Source organism: Pogona vitticeps, chromosome 13, assembly GCF_051106095.1.
Source record: "Pogona vitticeps strain Pit_001003342236 chromosome 13, PviZW2.1, whole genome shotgun sequence".
Taxonomy (NCBI): Eukaryota; Metazoa; Chordata; class Lepidosauria; order Squamata; family Agamidae; genus Pogona; species Pogona vitticeps.
Window position 1 is genome coordinate 5,802,885 of NC_135795.1, and position 22,057 is coordinate 5,824,941.

Sequence of the window (22,057 nt, forward strand, 5' to 3'; positions counted from 1 at the left end):
TGTAATCAGGGCTTGTCTGACCCAGTGAATGGGCTGTGACATAATAAGGTACATATACAGCAATGAAATTGATTGATTGAATGAATTTATTTTATTGATATGCTGCTCTTCTGGCAGCCAGGGCTACTCTGGGTGGTTTAAAATGGCAACAAACCATAAAATAACAAAATACTGTAAAGGAGTTAACTTTCCAGATTGCTTACTACATCCAAGGAAGGAAACCTTGTTTTTTAAAATACAGTGGACCCTCGACTTACAGACGGCTCGACTTACAGACTTTTCGAGTTACAGACTTCTCTGGCCGCAAAATTTAGGTTCGACTTGCAGCCGGATAATCGACCTACAGATCAGAAAAAAACCCAAAATGGAACAAAAATGGAACAAAAACGGCCGGTTACGGGATCAATCAGATTTCAATGCATTGTAGGTAAATGGAGACCCGACCTACAGACGTTTCGACCTGCAGCCACCGTTCTAATATGGATTAATTCCGTAAGTAGAGGGTCCACTGTACATGGGATTTGAATTGATTTTGGAACTTCAGAGAACAGTTCATTCCTCTTTGTTTTGTTGCATTCAGTGTCTTCTCTTTTGTTTTTTAAGAATTTGCTTTGAACACTAAAATCATTGTATATTTGTAATTATAATTATGTAATGCTGTGCTTAAGTACAGCTGTCTGATCACATAAGGTATCTCTTGTTAGTCTGTGTAGCAAATATAGTACTGGCTCACACCTGGCTATCTTCAGAGCAGAGGGTCCCAAGCGTAAATGAATTGACTATCTCTTGTAGATTGAGTTCTGGAATTAATCTCAGGGGGCTTGAGTTCAAATGCCTGCTAAGTTCTAAAGCTTGCTGTGTATATCGTCTTTAGCCATTTTTTCCTGAGCTCAGTTGTCTTGAATTGTTTGCGTTCTGTCTAATTTCTGTTGTAGAATGTACTTTTTCAACTTTTGCTGCCCTCTTTTGGAAATAAGGGCGGTTTAAAAAGATAAAAATATATAAAAGCAAGTTAATCTGTTCAATAGATGTCCAATCTGAAGGTTTCATTGTACAATTGAAATAGGGCTTCCTGTTACACTGATGAAGTTGTCAGAGAGTGGGAAACAGTATGATAAAGATATTATTTGATATGATGTGTACATGTAATCATTTTGTCTCTAATGAGATTGTGCAGGTTTTTTCAAATATTACCAAAAAAATCTTTGAACAGAAGTGGTTCTATTGGTTCAGCATCAGCGCTTGCTTTTAAAATAACCTTTCATTACTCTGAGGTCCTAGTATTCAGACAATAAAGAGCTTTTATGACCGCCATCCCCATGGCTTAATAAGCATATTCTGGTGCTGTTTAGGCATACTGCAGATCTGAATGAACTTTGCATTTGTGTGCTGTGCTCAATAATGCCTTAAGCTTGTTTGTTTCTTTTTCGGGTTTTGTGTTATCCTCCTGTGCATTCGCACAGTGTTCTTTTTGATCTAGAGTAGACCAGCCATTCTCATCTCTTTTTTTTGCCACATAAACATAAGATGAAAGAAACATAGGCTGAATCAGGATTGTGTAAATCGTATAACAAACCTTATAGGATGGTATGTGAAGAAGTGTTTCTAGTCTTCAGATGTGCCAGGACCCCCTTGGGGCCATATGACCCTATTGAGAATTGCTGCTGTAGACTTAGTATTTCATCTCTTTTCAGTTATGGGAGATTGTAGCAGCCAGAGCCCACTGCAAGAAAAATATAAAGTTGTCCCAAACCCTTATATTCTTCACAAAGCATTTAGAATAAGAATACTCTTGGAACTACAGAGCTGGAAGGGACCCTATGGATCCTCAAGTCCAGCTCTTGTCAAAGAGGTACAGTGGGGGAATCAAACTCCCAACTTCTGGCTCCACAGCCAGATACCTAAACCACTGGGCAGATTTAGGAGACAAGTGAGAGACACTTACCCACTGACTTCTCTCCTCCCAACAAATGTTCCACTACTCGTACAGGGGTGGGCAAAGTGCAGCTGTACAGATCTTTTGGACTGCAGCACACAACATCCTTACCACTGGTTATACTGTCGAGGACAGATGGGAAATATAGTCCAACATGTTCTGCAAGATTGCAGCTGGCTCACCCTTGTTCTGCTAACATCAGTTTTCAATTTTTTTTTCCTATCTGAACAAAGAAAAAACAGTATGGCCAAAAGAAAAACAGCTGAGAGTGAGCAGTTGAAGGGTAGAGCTGGTGGATCTGGGATGGTGTTTTCTTGCACTCTCTCAAAAGCTATTGCTGTCCCTGCATTCGTGTTTGCTCTGCAGGCACCAGAGCATGGATGTGCCACAGTGTTAGATTCTGCTCTGAGAGCCTGCTTTCTTTGGAAGCTCAGGTTTGGCCCTCTGTACTAGCAGCAGAGTGGATTTGATTTAAATCCCAATTAAAATTTAAAAATCAGATTTTTAAATTGAAATCTTGATTTCAATCATGATTTGACTCAATTTGATTTTTAAAAATGGTTGATTTTTATCCACCCTGACCGGCAGTGGCCAAAGTCACCAGCTCCTGCCCTCTTTTTGATCTCTGAGAAACACTCCCACCTCCCCGCTTTTCTTTACAAAAAAAAATACAATTTGTAATTCAATATAAATGCAAACGGTAGGGGGGAAAAATTAAAAATGAGGACAAATAGTTTTTCTTGGCACAAAAATAAATAAAAATATAATGTGCCTTGAGGAATAAGGCAGAAACAAAATGAATGTGACATTTTAAAAAAATGTTTCAAGTCATAAAAAATAGGTTGCTGCTATGAACATATCCTAGTCTTGTGCTCCCCATAGAATTTCTTCAAACCCCCCCCACCCCCCGGTTTGGGAGCAAGTGCTCTTGCCGAAGCGTGGGGTAGTGGAGGCTGCGGGTTTGTCAGTGAATGCTGCTCCAGTCGACTGAAGAGGAATTATCACACGGTGAGTGAGGCTGCTCACTTCGTACCCAACGGCATTCCTAAGTTCTTCCTAGCTGTCTACATCTTCTTTTCAGCGAAAGAGGGCCCTTCAGCACTTATTAAAAGAAAAGGCTAGTGAGGCCTGAGCCCAGTAATTGTGGTCATCGTCTTCCTACACGTAAACGGGACATGTACCAAACAGACATTGCTCTTCTGCCCTCAAGGGACTGGGAATTCATCCATGAAAACACATTGCCTCCTGCAGCATCGTTTGACAGGCTGGTGTTTTCTCTGAGTAAATCAGCCAGGCTGCAAAGATGTCCCAATTCAAATGACCTGTATCTTTTCTTGGGAGAAATGTAGAATCTTAAGCTATTAGAGAGCTCTATTGTACTTCATTAAAGAGAAATAAGGTTAAGCAGGGGCGTCCCTCTTCTGTATACAGGAGGCAATAAAAGTTCTAATCATTGGGCCCTCACAAGAGTATACACCCAGAGGGATGGTTTGAGTTTTTCACATGGCAGGCCTGGTGCCGTGTTGAAGGACAGAAAAGGACAATGAATGCCGGATGTTGTTATCTCTGGGCTTACCCCCCACCCATCACGGGAATGATGTTTCTGTTGGATGCTGCTGAGTTATTTAAAGAGACAGTTTTGCTTATTTCCTGGTCAGCATTTCATTTCTGGTTATACAAATAGAGATTTTAGTGTCACCTTGGAATTCACAGTGGGGTGGGTGGGTGTGTTTGCATGTCTACAACATTTGCCTTGCTATCTTTGTTCCTGGCTCAGCAAAGGAATTTAAACAAAGGAATTTAAAAGGTAAGTTACTGTTTGCTTTCCTGAATAAGATGTAGAAAACATTTCAAGTATCTCCTAAAAAGAAAAGCCCACCAAGTCTGAAGGTAATTTCTTCCAATGGTTATAGAGTTCTTACTGGTAGGAATTTTCTTCCCAAGTTTAGATGAAATCTAACTCTCCATCCATTCCTTTTAGTCCTGCACTGTGGTCCAGGTGAAAACAAGCATCTCAAAAGGACAATTGCTTTATTTTTTCAGTTTTAGAAGCAGCTATACATGTCTTAGTTGTTTGGGCTGGGGTTAAATTCTCAACTTTTATCTTCATGCACATTAGTATTTTGACTCATAAGTATCTTGAGTATAACTGTATGTGTGCTTTATCTCTAGGTTTTGTATTTTCCACATTTCTCTATCATGGTGGTGAAGATCTTCTTCCCTTTCTGCTGCTCCTCGGCAGAAAGTGGCCTTCTGATTGGACGATGGATTCCAGAACAGAACTCCGCTGTGGTCCTGGCTGTGATCCACTTCCCTTTTATCCCTGGACAGGTGAAGCAGTATCTCTCTGAAATGCAACATGCCACACGAGTCAAGTTGTCTGTGTTGGGCTCGTGGTCTAACAGCAAACAAACCAAGGAAGAGAATTTGGAAAGGTTCTTTGAAGATCTTGGTGCCATCTTTTCACATGACCCCTGGATCCAACTCAGCAGGGAGAAAAACAGCAAGTTTTGGACCTGCTTGGCCACTAGGAACCAGTCCAATGGCAATGAGGAAGATGAAATTATCTTAATTTATTATGACCAGCGCAAAGTGATGCTTTCTCAGCTTCACTCTCTGCAGGATCCACTTCATTCTTCTGATCAGAATGGAGTAGACAATTCCAGACTTGCTGCTGTGTTTGATACTGTTGCAAACAGCAGGTTACTTTTCATGAAAGATAGGTATGACGAGGGGCCTATTAAGCTCACCCACTGGCAATCAGAAGGAGTCGAAGCCAGTATTATTGTGGAACTGTTGAAACAGGCCTCTGTACCTGTTTGTATGCTGGTAACATTCCTCCTTTCGCTTATCTCTGGAATCTGTAAAAGTAGGTAAGTCATGTGATATGGAGCCAGTTTCATCAAGTGAACTGAAACAAATTCAAACATAGAACAGAATCAGTCAGACATGCCTTTCCTGCGTAGCTAGACCCAAGAACGTGCAAGAATATTCACTTATTTTATTTTTATTTAAAATATTTTGACCCTGCCTTTCTCCTTAAAAAGGACCCAAGGCAGCTTACATCCTTGAAAGACAATATTTAAATCTGAATATAGTGAGTATGCAATGGTGCCTTGCAAGACAATTAACTCGCGAAACAATTAATCCGCAAGATGATTAGTTTTTGTGATCGCTGTTGCGCTTCGCAAGAAGATTGTTTCCTATCGACGATTTTCACAAGAGGAATATTTTTCCCCATTGGAACGCATTAAATAGATTTCAATGTATTCCAATGGGGAACCGCGTTTCACAAGACGATGTTTCCTATGAACCATTTTCACAAGACAACAATTTTTCCATTGGAATGCATTAAATGGATTTCAGTGCATTCCAATGGGGAACCACATTTTGTAAGACGATGTTTTTGCAAGACAGCGTTTTTCGTGGAACGAATTAACATCGTCTTGCAAGGCACCACTGTACAATGGTGGTTTGCATCATTAAAAGACCATATTTAAAGCTAAGAACAGTTAATTTTTTAGTCTAGTTTATTCCATGTTGGCATCTATCAAGAAATACCTGTGTGTTGCAAAGGATTCTTTCACACATTTTAAAAGAAGAGCAATGAAACTTAATTTCACACTATTCTTTGCCTGCAGTTCCCAAGTTCCATGGAGCATGGACTGTGGTAAGGAGGTTTGGGAACTGTAGGCCAAAACAATTGGTGGAGCAAACCTCCCCTACTGCTGATGTAAGGTGTACGTTTGAATTTGGTGTGAGCTGTTGAATAGCACCTAAAATAGTGACTCCCTTGAGTCTATGTATATATTTTGGTTATGAACAATCTGATTTCCAGATGGCACCAGGAAAGCTTGTTTGCTGTTACTCTGCGGCTAATTCAGGTAATTCCTGGGATTCTCACAAACCCAGTTTAAGACGCATTGAATCCTAATTTAAATACCAATCCTAAACTATGATCCACTAGGATGAATAACAATCAGAAGATATGAAGGGCAATACCTTTATTAGACTACTCAAACCTCACACACGAAGGACAGTTTTTAACTCCACATGAGTCTGAGCTGTGGGTAGTGCAGAAAAATCAAAATTTCCAAAATCCATGGCCGGATGTTCAGGGCAGGTTTCTTGTTTATACCAAGTTCTGAAATGAGGGCTACAGAATCTGCTCAGAGATTACAGGTTTCAGGTGCCATATCTGGCAATGTAGCAATGGCCCGTTATGTTCTTTTACTGCTTTCAGCAGAAAGCCCTGGGAGAATGCCAAAATACTGGCTTCCAAGTGTAACTCTGAATGGGTGTGAAGTTGAAAAGCTCTAGCCGATAATGCTCAGCACTAGAACTGGGCAGGCCCATCAAGCGTGATCATGTTGTGTTGCCCGAATCTGTGGATTGGAAGTTTTGTTTCTGAGCTGGCATAGGACAGCTTGATGAATTCCATTAGGATGCGAGTTGCTAAAGCATTCATGAGCAAACCTCAGCAAGTGTAGCCTTGGGCTATGGGAAACAGAATACTGTACATCAACAGGTTTCAAACTGAGCCGTACTGTCATAGAAGATTACAGTTGGCTTTTTCATGCTTTCTGTATGATGTGTTAAACCTTTTAGCTTCTTTAATGCGTTTATATGCCTTTAAGGCATTGGGGATTTTGTCTTGGGCTTCAGATTTGTATGTGCAGGTGGATGTCCATGAACACAGATGGGGTGAAAATGTTTCCAGCAGGCCCGATGGTGACCAATTTGTAACAGCTTCGTAGATCATTAGTTGGAGGTTAGATCACTGAGCAGTCCAGCCGTTCTTAGTGATGAGAAAGGCCTGTCTCTCTCTGCCACAAACCACAGAGCACTTCGGCCAGTCAGAAAATGTAATACAACTTATGCTAGATGGACATATAGTCTGACGTTCTTTATAAGGCAACTTTCCATATCCCGTAGCAGCAATACAGTTTTTCAGTGGTAGTACAAATTCTACTCCTGCTTATCAATTTCATGGCTGTACATTGAATAAAAGTCTCAGCTTATAGGGAAGTAGATATATTTTGCTGTATTCCCGTAGTCTGGCTGTGGCTAAATGCTCGTGTAGGTTTACAGGAGAATCTTAAATTGTTATACTGAATATTAGCCATCCGCTATAGTGTGCCTCTTTCCACTATAGGCTGCTCTGTGGCACCATCTTGTGTATAGTATTTGTTTTATTCCTGTAATCCTAAACACACTATGCTAGCAAGTAATTTCCACCAGATACAATGAGATGAGCTTTTAGGCAAACATACTAAAGCCGTTTATCAGAAATTAAATTAACACAGTGGAACATTTCCTTGTTAGATGTTTGAATGCAGCACAGTTCAAGCAAAACACACACTGTGAACAATAAAAAAACTGCTAATAAAATTTCTTTCTAAGTACATCAAAAGCATAACATTAGAAAAGAAAGGCAACAAAGCCATTATGTAATAACCCTGTAGAAGGTATATTGAAAGAAGATAAGGCAATTACAACGTAACTCTCATCTTTCCTAGACTTTGTCAGATTAAGCGTACAGTATAGTTATACATACATATGACTGGATGGAGGATAATGAAGGATAAAAATACAGAAGGTACAAATATGGATGAATGTCTTAAGTAAGTACATATTTTGACATAGCTAAACAGATTCATGCATGTTTTCGTTTGGCATTGCAGAATCTGTTGAAATTCCACACATTGTGGCTGAAGAATACAAATAATAGTCCTAGTACAGATGGTCTAACTGGCAAGTAAGGTTACTACATCAATGTGAAGATTCTTAAAAGGAGACAAATGTTGACCTTTGAAATATATACCACTTTACTGAAACTTAAAAGATTATTAGAAGATGGGATGGCATGTTTAAATGCTCCTGGATCGAAGTTCCTAGGCTGTGAAAAAGTAGTAAATTAGGTAGAAAAGTTCTAGGCTAGCACAGTGTAAGTAGATATTCATTTCGGTACTACAGTTCAGTCCCAAAAGCTGTGCTTTTATTTTGTAGAGAGTGTTTTTCCTCCGAGGAGCTGTGAAATGTTTGATTTTTGCCATGCAAGCCCAAAGAGGTCCTTTCAAGGAGGATGCCGAAATATTGCCATGAAGTATTTCTAAGATGTGATAGTAAATGTTTTGGCAATCTCACTTCTCATTGTTCTTATATTACCTAGGGAGGGGAGCAATGCGCTCTGATCTTGGAAGTGTTAAAAGTATGGCCAGTGAATTAACTTTAAAATCTTAACTTGATCTGTTAATGTTGAGACATTGAGACAAATGTATGAACTTTATAATGTTAACCATTAGTTGACACTGTCAATTATTGAATCGTTATTTTATGTGCAGCCCAAACCAAATTTTCATCTTCTAATGTGGCCCAGTGAAGGTGAAAGGTTGGACACCCCCGGTTTAGTATATAAAACAATTTAAATTTACTGTATTGGTAAAAAATGACCAAAATCAAATAGTACCAAAAGTAACAACTTAAAACACAGTTAACTTCTCTTCATTGCTTAAAGAAATCAGTGTAAGTTGTTATTTAGCAATTGGAATCATGAATGTTCAATTGTTGAACATTTTAGTAAATTATTTTTTTAATGAATTATTGCCAAATAAACCCTAAATCGTTGTGGGAATGTTGACTGTTTTTATCTCATTCCAACCACCAGCAACATCCAGAATGGGGACACCTAATGACTTGTATAACAACAGAGCACTGAACCGGGAAAGATTCTCATAATAATGAAAGCGTGAATGCCCTGGTGGTTTTGGCTGCAGATTTCGGGAGAGTGTGCTTGTTCTTACTCCTCTTTTTCTTATATCTAGGGTTTTGACCTTCTGGCCTCTGTCTTTCATCTGGAGCAAATTGTCAACTTGTGAGCAGCTGGGGCATCGGTTGCAGCACCTCCAAGTCATCAGCAGCGAGAGGAAAGCTCCCGATCAGATCCAACTAATGAGGTAAGTCATGCCGGTGGCGGTTCCCTGTTCTCTGGTTTCTTAGAACAGGTACGGTAATAATCCGAAACCATGCTTGACTGTGGTTTGTTCTAACAGACTGCTGTTGCCTGGTTTGGGGCTGTCCAAGGCAGCTACGGTTCATTTAAAAATGAAAATGAGCACTTTCACCGTTCCCTTTTTTTTGTGGCCATGCAGAGTGGGGTGGGGGTAGCAGAATTATTTTCGAGCCCAAAATTTGTGCCAGCTTGTTTACTGAACGAGTGCTGTGGTTTGCCATTGTGATTGAAGTGAACTCTATGCGGAAAGAGTTCTGCGAAGCTGGAAAATTCTGGCAAGTACCAGTGATGTTGATGACGTATAGCATGAAATGCTGCTGAGTTTATGTTACATTGCCAGGTTTTATAGACGAGATGGAACACAATTGTGCGCTCCCCTTGCCCTGTTTCTATCGAAACATGCCTCTGTTCTATGATGTTTATGGTGCTGCATCTGAATAATCCACACTGAGCTAGAGACCATCTTTTGATTGGGCAGGAATGGTTTCTTTTTCTGTTACCCAATCGAGGGAAATGTCAGGGATCTCATCTGTGGTGATTCTGACCCCACTTTGGTCTGCATTGTGCAGTCCTTTTCTCCTTTGGTCAGCTGAGTACCATCTCCCCCACCAAAAAGGATACATTGCTTTCCTGCGACCCTGGACTGGGGCTAAACAGCCTGCTGGAGGGATCTCTGCCGAACCCTCCCTCGCAGTTGTCCAGGAAACAGGGCTGGCAAGGAAGAACCAGCACAGCTGTATAGAAACATCTATCTCTGCTGCCTCCATAGTTGCAGTGACCTCAGATGCCCCCTTGCAAATACCCAGTGTTCTTGGCTTCTGACACACCAGTTACACATTTATTTATATCTTTTTGCTTCTTGCTTTCTTTCCTCAGAATTGATTTAATTTTTAGAGAAAAAAAATCTGATATTTTAAATCAGAATGTCAAATGCATTTTTGTTTTGTTTTGTTTTTTTATATCTGCACTGAATGAATTGGAGTAGCCCTATAGGCCATTGTTCTAGAAGCATACAAGGTTTGCCAGAGCTTGGAAACATTCTTCTTTTTCAGGATTTCAGCAAGAGGAATCCTCCAACCAATATGGCCATTGGCCCATGGGGGTTGAGGACTTCTGGGCATTGCTGTTCAAAAAATGGAACTTTTGCAAGCTCTGGGATTTGCAATTGGATTAGTGCATTTATGGATGATAATATGCTAATAGGTGTGCTTTGATTCGAATTCCTGCCTTGAGCAGGGTTTGGACTCAATGGTTGTATAGGGCCCTTCCAACTCTATGATTCGATGAATAGCTTTACCAGAACTGATTCCTCTGCCAGGTCCAGCATGGTTGGGTGGGGCTGGACCTTTTGGGCCTCTCAGATCCACAGAAGCTGTCCTTCAATTGAAGGTCAGAGTGGGTGAAAATCTCACTGGTAGAAAACAACTGTGGACTGGTATGCTGGGCTTCCCAACTATAAGTGATGTGGTAACTAAAGAGCTCAAGATATGACCATGGGTACCAAGCTTGCATGAATTAATATTTTTATTAAATCCTTGCTGGGCTACAAGTATTCATACAAATGAACACTGCTGTCCAGGCAAATGGTTGAGAAGGGGGATCAAGTGAAGATAAGAGGTGGTGGCCGAAATTTTGTGAACATTTACGCCTGTGTAAGTTCGTGATGTCATTAGTCACAGGCTTTTATCACTCATTAAAAGTCTCCTGTTCCACACACATACACACCCTAGGTTCTGAAACTCCTTTGGGTCCCCTTTTAATCTGGAGAAGCCCTTGGGAGCCTCAGGACATTATGCCAAACCCTAGTTAAAGAAGCTGAACTGTGGTTTGTGCAAAATCTGAATGAACAGATCATGATTTACGATAAAGAAACAAACCAGGAATTAGAAATCAGGGTGAGATTGACAGGCTGATCAAAAAGAAAATAAAAGTAAATATGCAGGTCTTGCCCATGGTTTCCTGCTTCTTTAGAAATTTTAATGTGTTGGTTTACATTCTAAGCCAGTATTTGGTATTATCATTTAGTTCACTCAGTTAAAGTAGTGAAGTGCATCTAAGAAAGCTTCAGATACATGACTGGAATTTAAGCATCAAAGAGACACCGTGATCAGCTTTCTAGATTTCTTTCTTAATTTGAATCATACTTAACATGACACAGTGGTATGTACCATAAGAGGAGCTGTTCTTCCTGTATTGATTTGCCTTGGTATCCTGTAGAGCAGCTTTTCCTAACCTGGCACCATCCACAGTTTTGAACTGCAAGTCCCATGATCCCCAACCATTTGCCATGTCAGCTGAAGCTGATGGGACTTGTAATCCAAAGCATTGAGAATGGGGAATAGATTTGAGGAAGGCTACTTTAGAAGGTGTTTTTTAAATCTTTTAATGAGCTGCTTCTTGAATCTGATTTTTTTTAATTACCCTGTTTTCAGAAAAGCCAACATCTTTCTTTCCATCTTTATTGATGTGGCTCTTGGAATACTGCTGATGTCCTGGTTGTACCAGAAGAATCAGATTGGGTATCTTGCCAATGCCCTCATTCCAATGGCTGACGTAAGTTTCTTTTTATTGTGTTTTTTTTCAGTTGAGGTCCCTAACCAGGTGCTCTCCAGATGTGTTGGACTCCAAATCCCATTGTCCCCCACCAGCTGGGGAATTATAGTCCATCCCATTTGCAGGGCGCTGGCTCAGGGAAGACGGCTACAGTTAAGAAATGGTCTCTATGGACACAGTGATGAGATGCTTGTCAGCAGCACAAAAGTATATGGTAGGTGTCTTTTAAAAGTACAGATTGTGCAGATAAGTGTGTGTAATGGTGTTAGGTTTTTGAATGAAGCCTCAGGAAGCATAGTTTGAATTACTGCTCATTGTGGGTCTTAGAATCAGCAGAGAAGTCAACCAGGGAATAGGCCACACAAATCATCAATTCATTTCTATGGAAGGCCTTTTTACCTTCCTACTTAAAGGAGACCATTATAATACCCATTCCAAAGAAACCAAATTTAGCCATGGGTGATTTTAATAACTATAGACCTGTTGGTAAGTTTCCGTAAGTTGATCAAGAGGGTGGTGACCATATTCTGTAGATGTTCTTGGAGGAAATGGATAGCCTAGATCCATATCAGTTGAGGCCTAGGCCGTACAACAGAACTGAAATGGAATTGGTCACTGCCCAAGATGATCTCCTGAAGGAGGCAGACATGGGGAATATAACCCTGCTAGCCCTTCTGGATCTTTCTGCAGCCTTTGATACTGTCAACCACAGTATCCATTTGAGACAGCTATTGAGTTTTGGACTTGGAGGTTCTGTTCTTTGGTGGTTCCAGTCCTTCCTTGAGGGCTGATCTCAGATGATACAACTTGGGGAGGTGAGGTCCACCCCCTGGGATCTTCATTATGGGATCTCTCTAGCTTCAACTGTATAATGCTGTTGGGAGAAGCCGTATGAAGATTTGGAGTTCATTGTCATCAGTATGTGGATGACACACATCACTCTCTCTGCTATTCCTCATCTGCCAGTGATGCAGCATAAGTTCTTTTGTGCTGTGTAGCATTGATAATGAACTGGAAGAGGGTCAGTAAATTGAAACTGAATCCCAACGAGATGGAGATCATTCTCTTGGATGGACTGTTGGACTGGTTAGAGGCATATTTACCTGGCTTCAGTGGGGTTACACTCCCCCTGAAGGATCAAATGTGTGTACATCTTAGACCCAACTCTGTCTGTAGAGACACAAATATCAGCTGCAGTCAAGAGTGTCTTTCATCAGCTTTGGTTGATTGCCCAGCTTGGAGGAGAAATGCCTAACAACAGTGGTTCAAGGTGGTAATCTCTAAAACAGAGGACTGTAACAGTCTCTGCATAGGGCTGCCCTTGCAGTTAGTACAGAAACTTCACCAGGTCCAAAATACAGTGATCAGACTGATCACAGGTACCAGCAGATAGCAGCACATATCCCCAGTCTTGGCACACTTTCATTGACTCTCATTTAGTTTCCATGCCCAATTTAAAGGCATGACCTATAAAGCCCTTCACTGTTTAAGACTTTGATGTGTGTTGGAATAGCTGCCCATCCCACCTGCTCCTCACAGTCCATAATGTTAAAAATAGTGACACCAAAGGTGACCAAAAGAGTTAAGACTTTTCCAATCCTGGCCCCTTCCCTGTGGAATAAACTTCCAAGAGAATCTTGTCAGGCACCTTCCTTCGTTGTTTTCTAAAATTAGCAAAAACTGTATTTATTTTTCAAAACGGCCTTTTATTAACTACCTGAAATGCTCTCATTTGATTTAACTTGTTTAATTTTATTGAAAGTTAGGTTTTAGCTGATGGCAGGATTCATCAATTTTATAGATAAATTTATTGTTGAATATTCGTTATTTTTAATGTGTTGTAAGCTGTGTGCATTATGGGGCAGTATACAAATTGAAATAATGCATAAATAATAAAAAATATTGCCTGCCTTTGGATTTTGTTCCATTTTGTCCTTCTGGGTCCTCTTTTTACATGGAATGTTTAGAGCAATGAAACAGTCATAGGGAGCTCCTCCTTATACCATTATTGGGAAGCCATTCTTGAGATGTGCAATACCTTCCATAAATGTCTTTAGCTCAGCTTAGCTCTGTGGAGCAGAACTGCTTATCTTGAGTGTGTGTGTGTGTGTGTGTGTGTTTTGGCATAAGCAGTGCTTTACTGTAAATAGAAAACTGTTGCCATGAATAGAACAGAGTGCTTCCATTTAAAGGGCAGCAGCTTTCTCAAGGTTAGCCTCTGGGATTCCAAGCTAAGAGTTCCTTGCATTTTCAGAGAGTCCTAAGAGATGCAGTGTGATCAGTCGTGCTTGAGAAGGGATTTTTGTCATGAAGGACCCTTTTCTTTAGATGTACCATCTCTGCGCTGTTGAATCCTCTCTATATCACCTCTGGAAGTAAGCGCACATGTTGTTACCTGACAGGCATTACAGTTCATCTGTTTATGCTAAGCAAGTAAACAGAAAGAAAATCAAAAGAACCAGTTATTGTTTAAAACACACAGAAGAATCAGCCTGCCAGCTTGCCTGGAAGTTATGCTTACACATCAGGGGCAACTAGGCAAGTGATGATCTGCAAGCCTTTGTAGGGGAGGTGAACAGTCAGGTACATACATACTTTATTGCTACAGCATCGAGCCATACGGAAGACAAAATTGAATGCAAAACTTCAAAAACTGGCATGCACTACAAAGAGCCAGACAAACAAAAAAGTAAAATATCTAAGACCGCAACTATAGCAATATAAGACCAAGGTCTAAGGGTTTAGCTGTCAGGTAGCTTGTAGAGTTGTTTCGATGATCCCTTGAGAGTTTTGGCTGCCATCGCAAAACAATCATGCAACTTGAAGGCTACTGGGCTTTTGTAATGATCTCTAATGCACCTTTCTGGGGTTCTTCTGAAGGAGGCTTCTGTTGTGCAGCTGCAGTGCCTCGTTGACTGAATTTCATGGGGAAGGAGTTCCCAGGTCGTAATCTTCAGTTGTTTAGCAACAGCTCTACAATGCCCAGCCTGGGGAAGAGTCCTGCAGAATTCAAACACTTGCCTTATATATATATATCTTCTAGTAGTTGCAGTAAAGGTATTTCTCCCTCTGGTTTTGGATTTTATACAAGGGCAGCATAGGGTTCCTCCCCACCCCCCACCCCTTTTCTGTGTTATCCAAGCATGTTTGATGTTACCACTGCAGCCACGAGATCATTTTTTCCCCTTCCACAAGGGGAAAAAGTGGCAATTTTTTTTCATCTGACATTAGCATTTTGTAGGTAGTGCTTTGCACGTACAGAGGAACAGTTTTGAGCTAACTGCTTTTATTTGTCTTTTCCTTTATGGTAGCATGTTGCGCAGCAGCTCCAGAACCTCTTACAGTGGCTGATGGGTGTGCCAGCGGGTTTAAAAATGAACAGAGCTTTGGACCAAGTCTTGGGCCGGTTCTTCCTTTACCACATCCACCTCTGGATAAGTACGTGCCTTTTTTTTCCTTCGGTGACTAAACCTGAGGTGAGCTAGGGATTAGAAGGAGATGGCTACTAGTTGGATTTAGGGCAGCATCGCCCTGGGACACAGTGAGAAATTAAAGTGAGAATTAGCAGCATCTACTGAGGTTGTTGGAGCCCCATTGGGGCTGGGGACCTACTGAACGGCCCTTCGACCAGCACCCTTCTGAACACAATCAGACCTGCTTGGAAAAACTATACTGAGGGACCTCAGCATTGGGTGAGTTCCATTTGGATCTTCACAGTGCGTCCCTACCAAGTGTTTCTACAACAAAGCCAAAATGCACACACACACACCCAAATGTTTTAGAACCCTCAGGGGGATATATAATGGCACGGCTAAAAAAATCTTGTAAATAAATAAATCAATGTTTCATGATAAGGAATACTTCCAGAGTAGAATTTGGCATATTAGTAACTATTTGTATTTTAATATTTTCTAGCTGCATTGAGTTAGCAGCTACAAGGCCAGAACAGTGCATGGCTGGTAATGGTTCATATCATTTATTTATTTATTTATTTATTTTATTTTATTTAAACCAGAGTTGTCCATTTGATAGCTTCTGGTTTGGACCCAGTCTTTTCTGTGCCCTGACATGATTACATTTCATGATTACATTTCTGTCACAGCTTACTAGAAGATTTTTCCAGTTTCATTCACACCACACAAAGAAATATCACTGTTACATGTTTCGACATCTTTCTCCTGGGTTTAGCCTATGATGCTTTGGCCATATCTGAGTCCATATGCTCGACTGCTCTCAAACCCTAGGAGTTAACCACCATAAAGTTTGCTGTAGAGTCTGGCACCCTTCGAGCAAAATACGTTTCCTGTCTCTAAACTGTTCTGGGGAGAATAAAATGAATATGGGAGCTTCAACTCCAGTGGGCAATCTTTTCGTTCACAAGAGCTGTGTGCTGGTGGTGAAGGGTGCCCAAGGCAGCAGTTGACAAAACTCTGGCTTGCAGCAGATGTGGCCAGAGTTAGTGGCTCCCTTGGCCTCCCATGTCACATAGATTATAGCATGGAAATGTTAGGTTTTGAACTATAACTTTTAGCATGCCCAGCCCGTATCCCTAGTACCCGTGCAGGGTTCTGGGAATTGTAGTCCAAAACAGTTACATAATCTGACAATCAAGAGTTTCGTGCGTTTACTTCATGGTAAATGCACAAATGCTCATCCAGACAATCCTTTGCCCTCATATGTTCCAGGTATTCCCTTTCTCATCTCTTTCTCAGATGTGCACATCAACATATTCCCTCTCCTCCCACCCACCTCCTCATCCCCACCCTTCCATCTTTTTTCATTAAAGTTACATCTGGCTTTTCTGCCAGCAAACAGCATTCAGAATGTTCACCTGCAGTGCTCCACGCTGCTCCCACTTCCCTCACAATAACAGGCTTGAATATACATCCCAGATAAGGCAGGCCAACTGTGCGTGGAGCTGTGTATTTGCTGGGGTTCCGTTTGGTGAACGGATGTGTTGATAACCCACTTAGTTGGGGTCATTTGGCTGTTGTGAGAAGGGGCTCTGATGGGGGGAAGAAATTTGACCCTTGCCTTCATGAGAGCTAGAAGATCCGCCTCAGTGTTTCCTTTTGTGGTTTCCAAAAGTCAATGGTGCTCTTTTTGGCATTACTTTTTTGTCTTTTCCATTCACCAGGCTATATCCACCTGATGTCTCCATTCATCGAGATGATCCTGTGGTACGTGGGTTTATCCGCTTGTCTTGGTCTGACTGTGGCCCTTTCCATCCTCTCTGACATCATCGCACTCCTGACCTTCCACATCTACTGCTTCTATGTTTATGGAGCCAGGTGAGTGTTCTGGAGCATGGCTCCACAGAAGGTGAATTGAAACGGAGTTTATTTCTCACCATTCATGAGCTCACTGGCTGGCTTTTCATCCTTGGCTCTTCATTTGTAAAACAGAGAGAGTGCATACTTGTGAAGCAGATGCAAATACTGGTCTGGTTCAGACCTAGTAATTCCAGTCCAGCAAACCCTAATTCATTAGCTCAGGAGCAAGTCACATATCCACCCACTTCTTTCTCCCCTCACCTCGTTGCCTTGTAAGAATGTGAGCTATAGACTAGAAAGTCTCGATTCATCTTGACTTTATTTTACACGGCTGTTATAAGAATTTCTTACAACAGCGGTTTGTAAAGTGTTCTGAGCAAAGGTGCTGTATAAATTTCTTGTGCTTGTTGCTGTTGTTGACCTTGAGATAGTAGTAATAATAATCATATGCCATCAAGTCAATTCTTACAGCAACCTTTTTTGAGGGTTTTCCAGGTAGAGAATGCTCCGAAGTGATTTATCATTCCCTTCTTCTGGGGCTGTGCAGCTTGCCCAAGGCTACACAGGTTGACTCTACTCCTAGGAAGCCCCGTGGGGGAATCAAACTCCCAGCCTCTGGCTTCACAGCCAGATACCTAAAGCACTGAGCTATCCAGCCAACTAATAACATTAAAATCTCTGTGTAAATGACATTGATTAAATATTCCATCTTGGACGCATTTGGGACATGATACAAGTCTCTTATTCCATTGGGATTAGGAAAGATTCTGTGAAGTTGCAAGCTACCGAATCGGGCTATCAGCTCATGTAGTCAAGTGTTGTATTCCCTAACTGGTAGAAACTCTTCAAGGCTTGCAGGTAAATTTCATTTTTACCCAACTTCTGCCAACCATCACATCCACACTTGGTGCTTATTTGACCCACTAGAGGGCATCTATGATCAATCTATGTTTTATAGGCTGCAGCAAAGCCTTTGACTGTGTGGATCATGAGAAACTATGGGTTTTCTTTATAAAAAATGGGTGGGCCTCGGGACTTGATTGTTCAGATGTATAGTCTGTATTGTGGACAACAAGCTACCATTAGGACAGAATACCATTAGGACAGAACATGGAGGCACATAATCATTTCCTATAGGCAAAGGTCTCCAACAAAGGTGCATTTTATCCCCTGACCTGTTCATTATTTGTGTCCTTTGATTTGATGGTGTGTGTGGGGGTTCATATAAATACAGTATATAAATACAACAAACAAACAAACAAACCATCTGTACATAGAACAGATCATATGGAAAGTCAGACTAGATTCAGATGAAGGAGGGCGCAGAACATGCTAAAAGGGCAATGGCCAGGGACAGTGAAAGGGCTTCTGCCCCTTCCTTGGGACTTTTCCTGTCTCTCCACTACTCTACTGCTTCTCAAAATATTTGGAACACTGTGAAACCTCAATAATACAGTAAAACTTGGAGCTGTATTTGTGCTAATGGACACTATTCCCCAGCGTTTCATGAATGAGGCTGCTCTCCGTATGCCTCTCCCGATGGGAACATTATTGTCACCACTTCTGAGAAGCATGAAAAAAAATCCACTCTGGGAAAGACAAAGAAGTCATGGGAACCAGATTTTTAGACCACTTCATACATTACACAAATTCCACGTGGGAATTCTCTAATATGTGAATTGGTTCTTAGTCCCAACTGTGTCTGCCCAATTATTCAGTTGGGCTCGATAGTGGTATTCCGTATTGAAGTTCCAACCTCACAATCAAGACCTGCCGGACGGGTGAGCCTGCCTTCTTCTCTCCAACTCTACATGGATGCCACTTGCCAGTAGGCACTTGTGCAGTGCATCCAGTTGACTTCCTATTGTTGAATGTCTTACGGAATAAAGATACGTAGCTGTCTGCAATAAATGTTCTGCCCTGTTGGAAGCACCAGTAGCACCCAGTCAAGAACCAGGGACACTTCCCTTTGAATGGATCATCTTGTTGGTCAGTCTTCTGAGCAGTATAAGAGCACGTGTATTACGGGTGTGAGATACATGGCTCTTCACATATTGTAGGATTGAACTCTTGTCAGCCAGGGAATTGTGGACCAGCAATGTTGCCTAGTCCTGTATGTCAAAATATCCTGGGAAGACAAGGGTTCAGATCTCCATATTCAGCCATCAAGTTCTTATTTGTGAGCCTGTTGAACATTATAACCTAAAAGATCTATGGCTTGTCATCACTGTGGCGTTTGTTCCATGGGGAAAAATGGAATGTCTTGAGGCAACGAGTCATCACAACATCACAAGGTTGTTGAGAAGGCGCAGGAAAGGAGAAGAACCTTGATTACCATCTCTTGAAGGAAAGCACGCTATGTGAGGATTGGAGGACTGGTGACTTCCAGGTGTTGTTGATTTTCAGATCCCCTTGTCTATGTCATCAAAACCTAGTGATGAGGAGTGACAGGAGTTAAAGTGAAACAGTATCGTCTCCCACCCCAAGAATAGAAGGTTTAGGGCTAGAAAATTGGTGCTTTCTGTAGCCCTGATTTTGTGTTTTCTTCTTCTGGATGCAGGCTTTACTGCCTCAAGATCTATGGCTTGTCATCACTGTGGCGTTTGTTCCGTGGGAAAAAATGGAATGTTTTGAGGCAACGAGTGGATTCCTGCTCCTACGATTTGGACCAGGTGAAGGCTTTTTGGGGCAGGGGAGGATAGGAAGTGTGAATTGTAGTTAAAAATCACATTGTTTGTTTATTTAGAATATTTTTTTACCCCACCTTTCTCCTTAAAAAGGACCCAAGGCGGATTTCATTATTAAAAGACCACATTTAAAAGCTAAATGCAGTAAGTATACAAATACTAAAAAGAATAAAGAAATGCCACGCTAAAAATAGTAAACAAAGTCAACACCAAAAACAGATTCAAAGCAACAAGGCACAACACCCCATTTAAAAATCCACTCTTAGACAGCTTTTCAGACAGGGAAAGCCCGTCTGAAGAGAAAGGTCTTCACCTGCTTGTGGAAGGACAGCAAAGATGGAGCCAGACTGGCCTCTAGTGGGAGGGAGTTCCAGAGTCTTGGTGCAGCCACAGAGAAGACAGAAACTCAGTCATTAAGACTGCTTGAACCCAAGTCATTTCGGGCTTTAAATGTAAGAACCAGTACTTTAAATTGTACCCGACAATGGACCAGCAGCCATATCTTCAAGAGGCTTAACTGGACGTAATTTTGGTGACACCCTTTTTTCCTTCCTGCTACCAAGGTATCCGTAGGTCTGCTGGCAGAAGCTGCAGCAACTGAGTCTGTTTTGGTTTTGAGCCAGACATACTCTTGGTAGAGACCACCGTCCAGACTGAACACGAGATAAGCAGGAATATGTAGGCCTCTTCTTATTCTTTGTCCATAACATGACCAGGCACAGCCTTTTTGTTTATTATTGAACCTTGAACGTCACTGTTCTCCACTGACCAGTTTCAGCCCAGCTCTCAAACAATTATCACTGAAGGGGGCCTAATCCTGAGAGTCTCTCCGGCAGGTGCCTAGTGACACATAATTCGGAGCACAGGAGAGATAATGGAGCGGCAGTGGCAAGGAAAGCAATTTGTGTAAAAGGCATCAAATAATTATAGCTGTATCCAACAGTGTTTCCATAGTTACCTGTGGCTTTGTGTTTCTATTAAAAGGCCCTGCTTAATTCACATCCGATGGAGTTAGGCCCACACACTCCCACCAGGGCGTGGGATATATATTTATGTGTGTGTGTGCATATGTGTGGAAAATAGTCTAGCTCCTTCGTACCTTTTTTTTTAAATGTCAAGGCAACAGCATGATCAGTATTATAGTTGATCTTTCCCACCCACCTCAGTCCAAACTTTTCTGGAAAGAGAAAGGGGGAAAAAAGGAGAGCTTAGGTTTTGAGAAACTTCCTTAACTTTTTTTTATTATAATTCCTTTTCTGGCCTGGGGCAGATGGCTGGCTTTTTCTTTGCTGATTCTGCCATGGTGCTCTCTGATTTTTGCAGAGCTACTCTTTTATAACTTCTGCAGGCAGTCTGCAATGCAAAATTTTAAGGGTTGATGCATGGTTTTACCTTGAGCTGCTGAAGGAGATGCCCAATCTCTTAAGTTCTTCCTAGAGAAGTGCTCAACCCCCAGTGTACCTTGTTGTTCAGCAGAAGGGTGTTTCCATCATTTTCCTGACATCTCATTAATACTATGTATTTTTTTTCTGTAGAAACAAGAGTAGATCTTCTTTTTACTTGTGCCTTTTCCATATTTGAGCTTGAAATTTTACGTAAACATTAGATACATTTGGCTTGTACTGATAAGTTACAGCTGAAAATCTGGTCCAGTTTGTTCCCTTTTCAGTCATCTCACAAGAATATAAAAGAAACTCCACTGGGTCTGTTTTCCTATTGTTGCCAAACATCTGCCTCTAGGAAGCCCATAAGCAAAACTACACAGACCCTTGCCTTCTCTATGTGTTGCTCCCCAGCATATCATTCCCACTGGTATACTGCCTCTAAACCAAAATGTTCCATATAATCATCATAACATGTGGGCAGAGACATTACGTCTTTGGACTACAACCCCAGAACACCACAGCTAACAAGGGAATTTGTTTACTAGCTTCTTTCCATAATTAGGAAGCAATGTGTAGCAGCTAAATCAGGAAGGTCTGGGTCCGGATAACATCTCAGTTGTAAATTGATACAGTGATCTTCATTCTGTTAGCCTCGTTGCACTGTTGGAGAGGCAACTTACTAATTGATTTGTTTATTACATCTATACCCTGCTCGGAGTTCCTGCATAACTATCCTGTTTCCCCCCAAAATAAGACCTAATCTGAAAATAAGCCCTAGCAGAATTTTTCAGGATGCTCGTAATAGAAGCCCTACCCCAAAAATAAGCCCCAGTTAAGTGAAACTCTGCCCTCCATCCTTGTGCAGCAACCAGAAGATGACATGACTGTATTTGAATAAATGTAGATTGTTGTACATGGGGAAAAAGTAAACACCCCCTGAAAATAAGCCCTAATGCGTTTTTGGAGCAAAAATTAATATAAGACCCTGTCTTATTTAGGGTGAAAAACGGTATTTGCAGCTTAAAGCAAGTATGGGAACCTGGATTCTCCAGATCTTTTCGACTACAGAGGTCCTTTCCATTCTGGATGGAGGCAGCAGCTGTTCTATCTCAAAGCCTCTGGAGGGTCAAATGAACCTCTGCTGCATTGCCTCCTCTTTTGCAGACTCAGAGCATTAGAAACACATCTTTCCTGGCTTGCGTAGTATACCG

The 22,057-nt window shown here is 41.4% G+C and overlaps 1 protein-coding gene across 4 annotated transcripts in view; it reads left to right on the forward strand.

Annotated features, from left to right (window-relative positions):
* The window catches only part of PIGQ (phosphatidylinositol glycan anchor biosynthesis class Q), a 49,868-nt gene that overhangs the window by 3,045 nt on the left and 24,766 nt on the right, over positions 1-22,057 (forward strand). For all 4 annotated transcript variants that reach the window (XM_072982395.2, XM_020812592.3, XM_072982397.2 and 1 more), the window contains exons 2-7: positions 4,109-4,809; positions 8,761-8,892; positions 11,381-11,501; positions 14,813-14,939; positions 16,639-16,792; positions 19,335-19,446. In XM_072982395.2, coding sequence (XP_072838496.2) covers positions 4,136-4,809; positions 8,761-8,892; positions 11,381-11,501; positions 14,813-14,939; positions 16,639-16,792; positions 19,335-19,446 — 1,320 coding nt within the window. In that variant the 5' untranslated portion in view covers positions 4,109-4,135. The remainder of the gene's footprint in view (positions 1-4,108; positions 4,810-8,760; positions 8,893-11,380; positions 11,502-14,812; positions 14,940-16,638; positions 16,793-19,334; positions 19,447-22,057) is intronic.